This window comes from Tachypleus tridentatus, chromosome 10 (genome assembly GCF_004210375.1).
Source record: "Tachypleus tridentatus isolate NWPU-2018 chromosome 10, ASM421037v1, whole genome shotgun sequence".
Taxonomy (NCBI): Eukaryota; Metazoa; Arthropoda; class Merostomata; order Xiphosura; family Limulidae; genus Tachypleus; species Tachypleus tridentatus.
Window position 1 is genome coordinate 61,248,046 of NC_134834.1, and position 13,051 is coordinate 61,261,096.

General features: G+C 32.1%; 1 protein-coding gene across 3 annotated transcripts in view; it reads right to left on the reverse strand.

The window, feature by feature from the left end:
* Positions 1-6,506: 6,506 nt before the first annotated feature.
* Positions 6,507-13,051, reverse strand: part of LOC143229399 (RYamide receptor-like) — a 79,299-nt gene continuing 72,754 nt past the window's right edge. For 2 of the 3 annotated variants that reach the window (XM_076461679.1, XM_076461678.1), the window contains 2 exons: positions 9,201-9,347; positions 6,507-6,872 (listed from right to left, as the gene is read on the reverse strand). In XM_076461679.1, coding sequence (XP_076317794.1) covers positions 6,786-6,872; positions 9,201-9,347 — 234 coding nt within the window. In that variant the 3' untranslated portion in view covers positions 6,507-6,785. Of the gene's footprint in view, positions 6,873-9,170; positions 9,348-13,051 lie in introns of all 3 variants that reach the window. The other variant, XM_076461680.1, reaches the window with a different exon arrangement.

A 13,051-nucleotide genomic window follows, 5' to 3' on the forward strand; every position in this document is an offset into this window, starting at 1 on the left:
TGCATAGTCATTAATAACCGTCTTCAGAATGCCAGGTGGTTAGGGCGTCTGACTCGGAATCTGTGGGTCACGGGCTCGAATCCTCATCACACCAAACATGATCGCCCTTTCAACCGTGAGAGCGTCATAATGTAACCGTTTATCGAACTATTCGTTGGTAAAAGAGTAGCACAAGAGTTAGCTGTGGGTAGTGTTGACTAGCTGCCTTCATGTCAATTTTACATTGCTAAGTTAGGGAAAACTAGCGTAAATAGCAAAACTACACAAGGGCTATCTGCGCTAGTCGTCCCTAATTTAGCAGTGTAAGACTAGAGGGAAGGCAGCTAGTCATCACCACCCACCGCCAATTCTTGGGCTCTTCTTTTACCAACGAAGAGTGGGATTAATCGTACATTATAACGCCCCTACGGCTGAAAGGGCGAGCATGGTGGTGTTTTTAAAGAGAGGCAGTCGTCTTAGCAACAATATTAACCATATTCGTGATAACGTCAAACCCATTTGAAGTAAAAATGTATCTCAAGACGGCTGGTATGGGTATTAAAATTTTTATTAAAATGAAGTACAGAAGAACGTTTCGACCTTCTTAGGTCATCTTTAGAAGGTTGAAACGTTGTTCTCTACTTTATTTTAATAAAAGTTTTAATACTCATACCAGCAGACTTGAGATACATTTTTAACGATACTTAGCATCGGGTATTGAAATTCTTAACAAAGTAGAAAATGCAAAAAACGAATTATAAAAACTACAAAACTAACGGCAAAAATTTAAACTTTTATATAAAACCAAAATCAAAATCTTGGTTTTTGTAATTGTATAACAATATATAAATATTGTATATACTTTGTAGTTAACATCAAACAATTACTTGAATGCGATAACTATAAAAAAAAGTACTTTAATATATATTGTATAGAAAAAATATAATGTTCAGATTTCAAATAATGCATTATAGAATCTATTACAAATACAAACCTAAAATACATAAAAACTAAAAACCTAAAAAAAGAAGATAAAATTGTAAAGATGTAGTTTTACGTAGCTACTATGATAAGTGATATGTTCGATATTATTAATAAGTGCCGTCCTTTAGGCCCCAAAATGTTTCTTTTTTTCGAGGCCTGAAAGATTGTTAAACCTAAATTATTGCTACGAATTTAATTAATTTCACTTTACAGTACCGACTTATTGCTGGTCGTTGTTTCAGTTAATACTCACTGATATCAAAGTAATTATTTGATCTTTAATATGTATTTCATTCAATATGAAAGAATACAAATTTTTATGAGACTATATAACAGCATTCATTAAAATGTTGTTATAATAAGTATAATGAAATAGTTTCCATTATAGTATCGTCATAGAATGAATGTGTTTCTACTCCTTCTCTTGGTGGCCAGTTTGTTTGAGACACAGTTTGAAAGTCAATTCTTTGCCCTTGGATTTAAGACTTAGAATATGTATTCAGCATGTCAGAATCACAGATAAAGCAGTGTTCAAAAGTTCTATCTTAACGGTGGAATGTAATATTGGTATTCATTCTGTTTTGCAACGAACGTTTATTCTACTTTCTAAAATTACAGTTTGACAGACGACAAAAATGTATTTAATCATTCCAACTACGTTAGAAAAAAAAAAGTCAAGTTGTACTTAGGTTTTTACTTCTTTGTTTGTTTGTTTTGGAATTTCGCACAAAGCTACTCGAGAGCTATCTGAGCTAGCCGTCCCTAATTTAGCAGTGTAAGACTAGAGGGAAGGCAGCTAGTCATCACCACCCACCGCCAACTCTTGGACTACTCTTTTACCAACGAATAGTGGGATTGACCGTCACATTATAACGCCCCCACGGCTGAAAGGGCGAGCATGTTTGGCGCGACCGGGATGCGAACCCGCGACCCTCAGATTACGAGTCGCACGCCTTAACACGCTTGGCCATGCCGGGCCTTTTACTTCTTATAGATCCACATTTTAATTTTGAAACTGAAGTAAAATACGTTTTAACAAAGCATTTACATTAAATCTAAATATTCTCTATCCATTTTTAGAATTGAGTTAAAGTTAATTCGTTCGAAAAATTAGCATATTTTCAGCTTTCACTTTCTTGGATGGTTCTCGTAAGTTTTTCAAGTGAAAGTAAATAAGACAATTCAATAACAGATCTCATGATGCTTCGTATGTCAGAACATTGTTAGCCGAACCAACGAACGTATATTAAAATTCTGTCAACCATAACAAGTTACAATTCAAATTAAATGTCTAATAACTAAAAATGCACTAAAAAGCTTCTTTGAATATGATGTCGCAAAGCAAACTTTGAAACATTAATTGAAATAATGCAAAAAATTGTTTTTGTTCGCAAAACCAAATACAATCTACACATTTTGCCTATAATCGAGTAATGCAAAATGATTATAAATAAAGTTTACCATAAAGGATTTTGAAAACTGGATTACCCAAGCAAGAACTTCAACGTATGTGTGTTTGTGTTTTGTTGTAGCAAAGCCACATCGGGCTATCTGCTGAGCCTACCTTAGGGATTCGAACCCCTGATTTTAGCGTTGTAGACTTACCGCTGCACTAGCGAAGGGGGGGCGAACCTCAACGCATATTAGACAATAAGTTTATTTGACATTGACCTCAAGCAAAATATTTTTATATTTTAAGAAGTTCCCAAACAAAGTATTTGAAATTAGATCTTGTGTAATATTTCTCTGATGAAATTAGATTGTACCTTATTGATCCAAGTCAATTTGTTTTGTAGTGAACTTTTATGAAGATTACAAACAACTTCATGATTATATATTTAATGCTTATTAAGCTTATCACTCTAACCTTCTTCTTTAGATAGTAGCAGCTGCAGTGAGAGAATGAGGAATTTTAAAACACCTGTAAAACAGAATATATAATAATTATTGAATTTTTTTACTACCACAAATAGCGACACATCAGAAGACAACGTAAATCTAGCTAGATGTACACTAGAACCGTTTTAAGTATGATGCATCAAACAGAGTGTATCTAAGTCCAACTAGATGTGTTACAGGACAATTTCAAACAACGAAGTATCAGATACAGTAGGTCTAATATAGCGAGTTCTGCATAAGGACTATTTTAAACTAAGATGCATTTGAGCGTTCACCAAAGACTAGGTGAATATATACTAGGACTATTTTAAATCACTAATCATAAACTGCACGCTTGGTCTGTTTGAACCCATAGTGCAACAAAGAGAGTATACATATAGCGTAATTACATAATAAGATAATTCTATCCTATCATGTAACAGAGTTGGAACAGGTGCATAGTTCACTTCTGTATCAACAATATTTTAACCAAATACACACTATACGGGAAGTTTAGATGAAATATAAGTTAAATATTCCAAAATGGATTGAAAGAAAGTTTGTAAACAATACGGATATTAAGAAAACTTTTATTTTAAAGCTCACTTATTTGTCCAAATTTAACTTATAAGATATTAATTAGTTTTTAAAAAGCAATTTACACATAAATCAACAAGTTCCTTAATAAGGTGCACACTGCTGTTTATATTCTATATTGAATATCCGCTTGAATCCATTAAAATGTTACAAAGTAAGTTTCACATTTTTTTTAGCAATATTAAGGATGTTTTGCAAAATACTGAGGTCCGTCCTCTTTTCTGGTGACAGTGTTACAAATAAGAACGAAACATTTAAAAGAAAAAACTGTATCTCAGAAACTAGCTCAGGCACGTTTACAGATATTGACCGCCTCGTGACATCTGTATGTTACAAACTGTCCGACATATATTGTTAATTACAGTTTCATTTTATTCGTCATTCATACGTCAGATAAACATTCTTAAGTCGCAACTCACTAAAGGAAACCTATCGAAATACTCCATTTTTTTAGAGAAACGTAGCTATATTATACTAGAGATAATCTACATAAACAGAGGTTTCGAACTAAGTTTTTAACATATTCCCGAGCTTAAATGATGTTATTAACTATAATATCGATACACTTAACAATTTACAGATTCCAACCTCACTTCAACCAATAAACCTTTACTGTCACAGACCATAAACGTATTCCACTTAACGTACTACCCATTCAACACACAAATAACTCGTATATCGTTAAACACTTTCACATCATAACAAATCACATGTTCCCTAATAAACCTCTAATTTTTTTACAAACGAGACACTAACATTAAGAATGTACTTATCTATACTCAACTTCAAAAGAACATACAATAATCATGTTTTACTCAAGTTACAACTTAAAATTATCAGGGAAGCAGATACAACACTTGTCCTTACATTGATCACAAAACACTCATTAAATGTCTTAAGTCAGCTATTTTACCTGTACATCTATATGTTTAACTTACTGTATTACCTGTAACAACTGTGACTACATCTATGTAGTACAAATCAACTACATGTTCGCTGAAAGGACACGAGAAAATTAAGACAGGATTTCTGAGACAAAGATAAGTCTTTAGTTTGACACTTTAACAAAGCTGATAATTCAGAAAACATTTTAAATTAATTTTTCTATGACATATCCGTTTCTCCTCTAATGTAAGATGAAAAATCGAAAAAATAAGCTTTCAAATTAGTTTGTATTAGTTCTTTTGGTATCATTGAACATCTCAGTTTTTATCATTTTAAAAATAGACTTTTTAATTTTTTTTAATATTTAAGTTTTTTATTTATCTTCTTGTTTTAACTATATTTAAATGTTTATTTTTTATTCGTTCTTAGCCATTTCGAGTTATTTAATCAACAGTTCTTCACTATTTTATTGGGCTTTTATTGTTATATTATTTAATTCTTGTGTTTCTATTTCGCGTTATATTCTTTTCTGTGTATTGTTTCCTTTTAGAGTGTTTACCAATAATTTGTTATTAACCAATAAGTTTGAAAAACAGCGTTTACTTGAAATATTGCTTAAGAAATAGTGTGTGTGTTCTTCTTATAACAAAGTCACAATTAGGCTATCTGCTGAGTTCACCGTGGGAAATCGAACCCCTGATTTTAGCGTTGTAAATCCATAAATTTACCGCTGTACCAGCGGTGGATCCAAAGAAATAGAAAAAAAAAAAGTGAAATACGCTTAAAGTAATGCATCCCCCAGAATGTAATTTATATATTGTTTATTCTCCTATTATTTATCTGGGAAACAAGGCTTCTCAGCGGCTTAACAGTAAGCTTGGGAGCTTATAACATAAAAATCAAGATTTGATCCCTGCAACAAGCACAGTCCAGACAGCCCGTCGTGGAGCTTTATATTTAATTAAACAAAAGCAAGTGAATAAGTAAACTGAACATTTAATGACAGAGCAAGATTCGAAAAGGTTCTGATGATAAATTAATTAATTAAATTATATTCGGTTCTGAAAACTTTAGAAAAATAATAAAAAATAACTCATTAAATTCGAATACCGTGATACGTTTACTTTTACAGTTTTAACGGGGCTAATAAACTAAGTCACATGGATTTCTTAAAACTGAGTGACATTGACATTATCTTTGTATAGCTTGCTAAAATAAAAACTGTGATAGACACCTTTTAGAAAAGAGAAGAATTTGTTGTTCCGGAATAGAAATTGTTCTGATGAAACTTAATACCTCAAAAATAAGAAATATTGAGTTTTTAGGTATGTCTGAAATTGGTAGAATGTGTAGGACATGTGGAATTTAAAAACGTCAAAAATTGGAATTGTCAAGACACAAACTGACAAGATCTCAATCAACACAATATTATACACACATATATATGTAACAATTAAAAAGTGTTTTGGTAAGATAAAATATTTTCAGGGTGAAAACGCATAACACACTAAAAAAGTAAATTTTTTCAAGACATATAAACAGCGATAAAATGAAAATCTATCCCACAGTACTTTGATACTCAAGAAAAATATGACCTTTAGAAATGACACAAAACGTATCCAAGCAGAATTAGTATTGGAGCATAAAGTATTGTTATATTTTCTAAAGATATAGACTTAACAATTTATATATCATTTAGTCATATTTAGAGCAAACTGATAATTTATGCAAACTCAAGAGTTAAGCAGTAATTTATTTAAAATAAAACCTGTTTAGAATTAGATAAAATAACAGCAACATTGAAGAAATATCCTAGTTCTGCCAACAGGTTACAATTCAAGATTATTGATTCAATAAAACATTTTAGGTATTTGATTATTGAAATAACAGATTTATAACAAATGAAATACCGAATATCTGGATTTATGTTGACGTCATATGCATTTAAAAAGCAAACAACATTCATCATTCAATGTGCCAATATTTATTTTCTTTAATACATCAAAAATAACAACAAAGTACAGCTTTAGAGACCAAACGAAACGGATTTGATATATATATATATATATATATACGTATAACAACACAATAAATTCATACGTATAAGAAAGAACGAAAGACAATAGTTACATTACTTAACTTGTCAGTATTTATTGTCTTTCAAACATCAAATATAACACCAAAGTACATTTTAAGTCACAAATCGAAACTGACTCGATAGATATTATAACATAAATTCATATATATTTTATAATCACGTTTTGAGCTCATATATATTGTACAAATAAAAAGATATATATGTGAATACATATTTTTTTTTAATATCTGGAAAATATGTCAAAGTGAATTACTATCTTTCTTCACAGGGCTGGGTGTACATGTTGAAGCATGGACTTCCTCACTGCACGAGAGAGCTGAGCGAATCATGCTTCGCGCTCCTTCATGTGGGAAGAAATGGATCATTAGAGGCTGTTTATACAGCTGGATGTGTGGTTTTGGCACAGGAAATTGATCCTTTGGGACCAAGGCGTTCCTATAGATGATGTGTTCTGTAAAAGAAAGAAGGAGTAACATAAAATAAATATTAAATAAATAATATCATAATTAAAACTTAAGAACTAAGTCTAAAAAACTCTGAACTCTTTATTGTTAAATTATTTTTGGCTAAATATTTTCTAAAACTGTATGTAAAAATAAATAACGGAGACTTTCATTGGTCTTCATTTGTTGTATATACTATCACTTCTTTTGAAGTCTTATGGTTTTCGGCTCAACTTCATTATTTTTTAAAAAGGATATCAACAATGATAAAAGTGCCATGAACTTTCTGACCTGTAATATCCTACTGTGGTTGAAATATTGTTACACAGAAATATTCCAGCTACACTTAAGAGAGAGCTGATAAACAACATAATCATCCTTTTTTTGATGTGCAATTACATCCATCACAATAAATAATTCACCAGTTTTAATGCAATGTAGTTTGTAACTATAAGTACTTTGTGTGACGTAACTGAGTTGTCCTGATAGAAAACGAACTGCCATGTAGGTTTTTACAAATTTTATCTTTGTTTCTTTTTATAACTTAAAGGTCGTTAATGTTCTTTTGCTCCAGGTACTACCTTTTGTTCTATGTCAGTTATTTAGAGTATCCCTTTCAGTTTTATGAAAACAAAATATATACACTGAAGAAAATATTTAAAACAAAAGACTGGTATTGTGAACAACGTGCAAAATACATGGATAAATTGAGAATATTATTTTTATTCTACGTTTTATCGAGCAACAGATAGTTCATAGTTTAGTTTGAGTGTAAGTTTCACGTTAAGAATACTTACGGTAAGGCTGTAGTGATCATATTTCAATCGTTGTTATGGTTAGTATCATATATGATTACTTATTTCTAATCATTAATCAGTAATTAATTTTTCATATAACTGTATCCTAAATACTAACTAGTTTCAATTGCTTATCTGCCGTCGTTTTCAATATGTCTCTGCTGTTAGCACATACAACAAATGTGGACCAGTGAAAGTCTTTATTGTTTATTTATGCATAGAGTTTTAAAAAAAATTTACTCAGAATGAATTTAACAATAAAGAGCTTAGATTTTGCTGATTTATATGTTAGGTTGACTCAGTTTTTATTAGTTAGATACTAGTAATAAATAATTAGACTTAGGTAATTGTATGAGATGCTAACCATAATAAAAAATTTCCTTTCAAGAATGATAGAGATGGAATAAAAACCCTACAATCAGAGCGTTTTAGAAAAGTGGGCCTTCCTTCTTCATGGGCAAACAGGTCCACCTTTGAAAAGCGCTTGGGTTATTGGATTTTTATTTAAAAAATTGTCCTTGTTAGGTATAATTAAGAACGACATTTTAATATCAGCTTTTGTTGTACTTAAGTGTACCACATGTTTTTTTACTCTCTGTTTTAATATAGAACTTTTTCAAAATTTATTTGTGCAGGTATGTTCGATTTCATACAATATAATGGTCGTCAATTTCCTTTTACTCCAATTACCTATTGCTTTGTGTCGTTTATCTAGAGTATCACATTTTGTCTTCTGGTGGGAAAGATAGCTGCAAGGTCACATGTATTAGAATAATTAGACGAAGCTAAAATTATTATTACTTTTTTTTTACAAGCAGTCAGGTAGCTTCTTGAGGTAATGGTTTCTCTCATGCTTAATTGAGAATAATAAGTCATGTGGAAGCGCTAGTCACTCTTGATATGTTTGTCGTTAATTAGTTAAGCAAGTAACATAATGTCTTGTCTGGAATACCATCTTGACCAGCTTGGTCTGGAACAAGAGACCAACAGAGTTAAACTCGCTTACGATCTAATTTGTGTCAAAGCATCTTCACACCTAACTCTCCAGCACAGATGAGTGTTTGTAATTGAACATTTGTGTTCAGTCGTTATCTATTTATCGCGAACTCATTTAACCAGAAAATACACAATTATTTCTCAGTAATTATCTTGATAAATCTCCCAGTATTCCGCGGACTTATGTTTTTAATTTTAGGGAAAGTAAGTGCATCTTAAAATATCACATTTCATCAAGCCAGATGACGGTAAAAGCGATGCTGTATGTTTGTTTTGCAAGCTGCTAAAAGTAAAATCTATAAACATAATTGTAAAATATATTTATACCTTTTCGTTTCAACTAATCGGCTTAGAATATGAACTATAGAACAACTGATATAAGAATTTTCGTTTTTACTTTTCAGCCAAGAACATTTTAAACTATTTTAATTGAACGGGCTGTTATGTTTTTAGGTTAGATTGGTTGGCCTACATGGACTACCCTCACTAATCTCAAGTGAAACATCTATCTACCAATCATAAAGCGGTACTGAAATGACAGACACTTTGTTCTACTCTTGATATCCTGATTGATTGACGCACAGATAGAACCATCGAATTGGAGTTATCTAATTCAAAGAATTGCTGTTGACGTCGTCTCCTATGACTGTTCCTGTGAAACTTGTGTCGAAACTCCCGTTTGAACCTTTCCTAGGAATAAAAACAAGAAAACATTCGTAACAGTCTGTAAGACTATTATGATCACACAAAAAATCTGAAAAAAAACTTCCATCAGAAAGTGTTGTTAACCTAACGACACGATCTTCCTTTACGGGGTGTTATTAACCTGCTGATACGAACTCTTTTGACCAATTATTGCTCTTTATATATTTCTGAAACGTACCACAAGAAATGAATTGTACAAAGAATAGATTTACAATTGAACCAATGTAAAGTGTACTAGAATACGTGTACGTGTACCACAAATAAAATGACAAATACACTAGCACACACAATGTACAACAATAAAATGAGAAATATACTAGCACACGCAATGTACAACAATGAAATGATAAATGTAGAATACAAAATATCATAATAAACACTCTATGAGAGATTTTGCAAACGTGGACAATAATTTACTATGCACAACAATAAGTGAACATTACATAGGAATCTAAGGTTTAAAATACAAAATTGTATGATAATTATGAATAGAATGAAACAGTAAGGGAACATGGACATTGTACAATATTGCTCGAAACAATTCACGGAGAGAGAGAGAGTGTGTGTATATATATATATATCTTAAGAAAAATATTTTTATGTCCTTAGATTGTAATTAGCTTGCCAAAACTCGTATTAAATTAAAATAAAAAATTACATCGGGATCATTACTTGAACCCAGGAACTCTAGTTAACAGATGCAGTGCTCAATCGCAGTAGTATTGAATAAATTAATGTTTTCATTCTTTAAAGTTGAGGATATAGCAGTGACATATAACTGGGAATAACGTATGTATGTAGATACACTTAAATCTTTCCTATAAATTAAGCCCAAGAATTATAAATATATGAATATCACCACAAACAATTTTGTTAATAAAGTTGAAGAGCCTGAGATAAAATAAATAGAACATTAAGGTTGAAGAAGAACAGTGAAAATGATGGTCGTGGTTAAGTTCCATATTAACAATTTCGAAATATAGCACATTCTTTGGAATCAATCTATTATTCCCAAGATCCCAAAAGCCACATTAAATAGGGATGTAAGAACTCGGGGCCTGGCATGGCCAGATGGCTAAGGCGCTCGACTCTTCATCTGAGGGTTGTAGGTTCGAATTCCTGTCGTACCACACCCGCTCGCCCTTTAGGAACGGTTAGTACAGATGGACCTCGTGTAGCTTTGCGCGAAATTCAAAAAATTCTGAGAACTTGGATAAAAATTAAGTACAGTTTGTGTAAACACGCTACCTTTTTTAGAAACAAACTATTTCAAAATTTAAATTTCACGCAGTGCATAGATGATGCCAAGGTCTATGAATTACTTTTTAATATGTATTTTTTCAGAAACAAATAAACTTGAGAATACGCTCATAGATCATTGCCACCATTAAATATTTTAACTACGTAAGAGAACCGTCACATTCTTTTAAAAGATACATAAGGCTAAAACACGTAATATACAATCCCAAGTTTACTAAATTTGATTCGAGGTTTTGTTGCAGTCTTAATAAAAGCAACATCAAAATTTTCAATGTATAATACTAAAGATTATTCTATACACAAAACCTCCAATAATAATCCAAGGGTCGCAGGTTCAAATCCCCATCACACTAAACATGCTCGCCCTACATGTGGGGGAGTTATAACGTAACGGTCAATCTCACTATTCGTTGGTAAAAGAGTAGCCCAAGAGTTGGCAGTAGGTGGTGATGACTAGCTGCCTTCCTTCTGGTCTTACACTGCTAAATTAGGGACGGCTGGCGCAGATAGCGCTCGTTTAACTATGCGCGAAATTCAAAAACAAAGTCTTCTTCTATCTGATATTTTTTCCCTATATGATTAGTAGTGTTGTGTAGTAAGCTGTATTAACTGTATGATCAATAGTATTCTCTAGTAAGCTGTATTAACTGTATGAATGCGTTTTGTTATAGCAAAACCACATCAGACTATCTGCTGAATCCACCGAGGGGATTCAAATCCCTGATTTTAGCGTTATAAATCCGTAGATCTACCATTGTAGTACTAGTAGGCGACTGTATTAACTGTATGACCAATATTTATATGCAAAAACGGCTCGTTTGGGTTGAGAAAATATTTTACATAGAAGAGCGAACAACGTTTCGACCTTCTTCGGTCATCGTCAGGTTCACAAAGAAAGAGGTAACTGACCGGAAGCTGACCACATGTTTGAAAGGGGGTTGTGTAACTGTGTGTCGAAATGTAGAGGGCGGTATTAGATGTTTGAATATATAATTTTATTTATTTTATTATATTAATATAGATATAAAGGCGTTCCTTTATATTGGTTTATTTTGGGTTTAAGTTGTTGTATAAGTAAAGCTTCTTTAATTTTGCGTTTGTTTATGTTTGTTTCTTTATTTAGTATTTGAGTGTTTTCTATGGTTATGTTGTGTTTATTTGACTTGCAGTGTTCGAAAACGTGTGAAGGTGACTTTTTATGTTCTTTGAATCTGGTTTCCATTTTTTAACTTGTTTCTCCAATATAGAAGTCGTGGCAGTTATCACATTGTATTTCATAAATAATGTTGGTGTGGTGTTTGTCAGTGTAGTTTTTACATAGTATAGACCTCAGTTTTATGCCTGGTTTTGAATAAATTTGGTATTAACTGGAATGCCATATTTTGTTATTAGTTTTTGCCAAATGTTGGTTATTTTTCTGCTGATGTCAGGAATATATGATATGGAGCAGTATATGGTTTCGATATTTTTTGATTCGTGAGATATATTTACTTTTGTTGGTTGATTTTGCTTTCTGTCTAGGTGTGTGCGTATAATGTTTTCTACGGTTTGTGGAGGAAACTTATTGATGTTGATGAAGTATTGTTTTATTTTGTCTAATTCATCGTTAATTTTATCTGGTGAGCATAGTTTTATGGCTGTGTTTATTTGGTTTCTTAGTATGTTGAGTTTTTGTTTTGTTTCATGTGCTGAGTCCCAAGGAATGTATAGTCCAGTATGGGTGATTTTTCGGTGGATTTCTGTTTTAAATTGTGTATCGGTTCTTGTAATTTTGAGATTAAGAAATGATATTTGATTGCTTTCTTCCTGTTCACATGTGACGTTGATGTTGGGATGTATAGCATTAATGTGATTGAAAAAATTAAGTATGTGTTCTGTAGATTTGAATCCCGCAACCGTGTCAGCTACATATCTGTACCAGTATAGTGGTGGATGTAATGCTGTGTTAATTGTTTGTGTTTCAACTTGTGTCATTAAAATATTGGCTAGAACTGGTGATACTGGGTTGCCCATGCTTAGGCCATTTGTTTGTATATAGTTTTGGTTGTTGAACATGAAGTTTGTCTTTATCGTGGTGAATTCTATGAGGGTTGCTAACTGGTTACTGGGAATTTCTATAGTTGGGTTAGGGTCTCGGATATAGAGTTCTAAGGCCATCTTGCAGGCTTCAGTGGTTGGAACTTCTGTAAAGAGGGATATAACATCGAAACTGGCCATTAAGGCTTTATGATTAAATTGATTAAGATTAGACTTGAAATTAAAAGAGTCTTTGATGAATGAGCTGGCTGATGTTACATATTTGGAGAATGCCCATGCTATGTATTTACCAAGATTGTAATTAAACGATTCATATGTGGACATTATTGGTCGTATATGGACAATCTGGTTTATGAGGTTGTGGGATGCCGTATATTTGCAGTGTGCGTGAG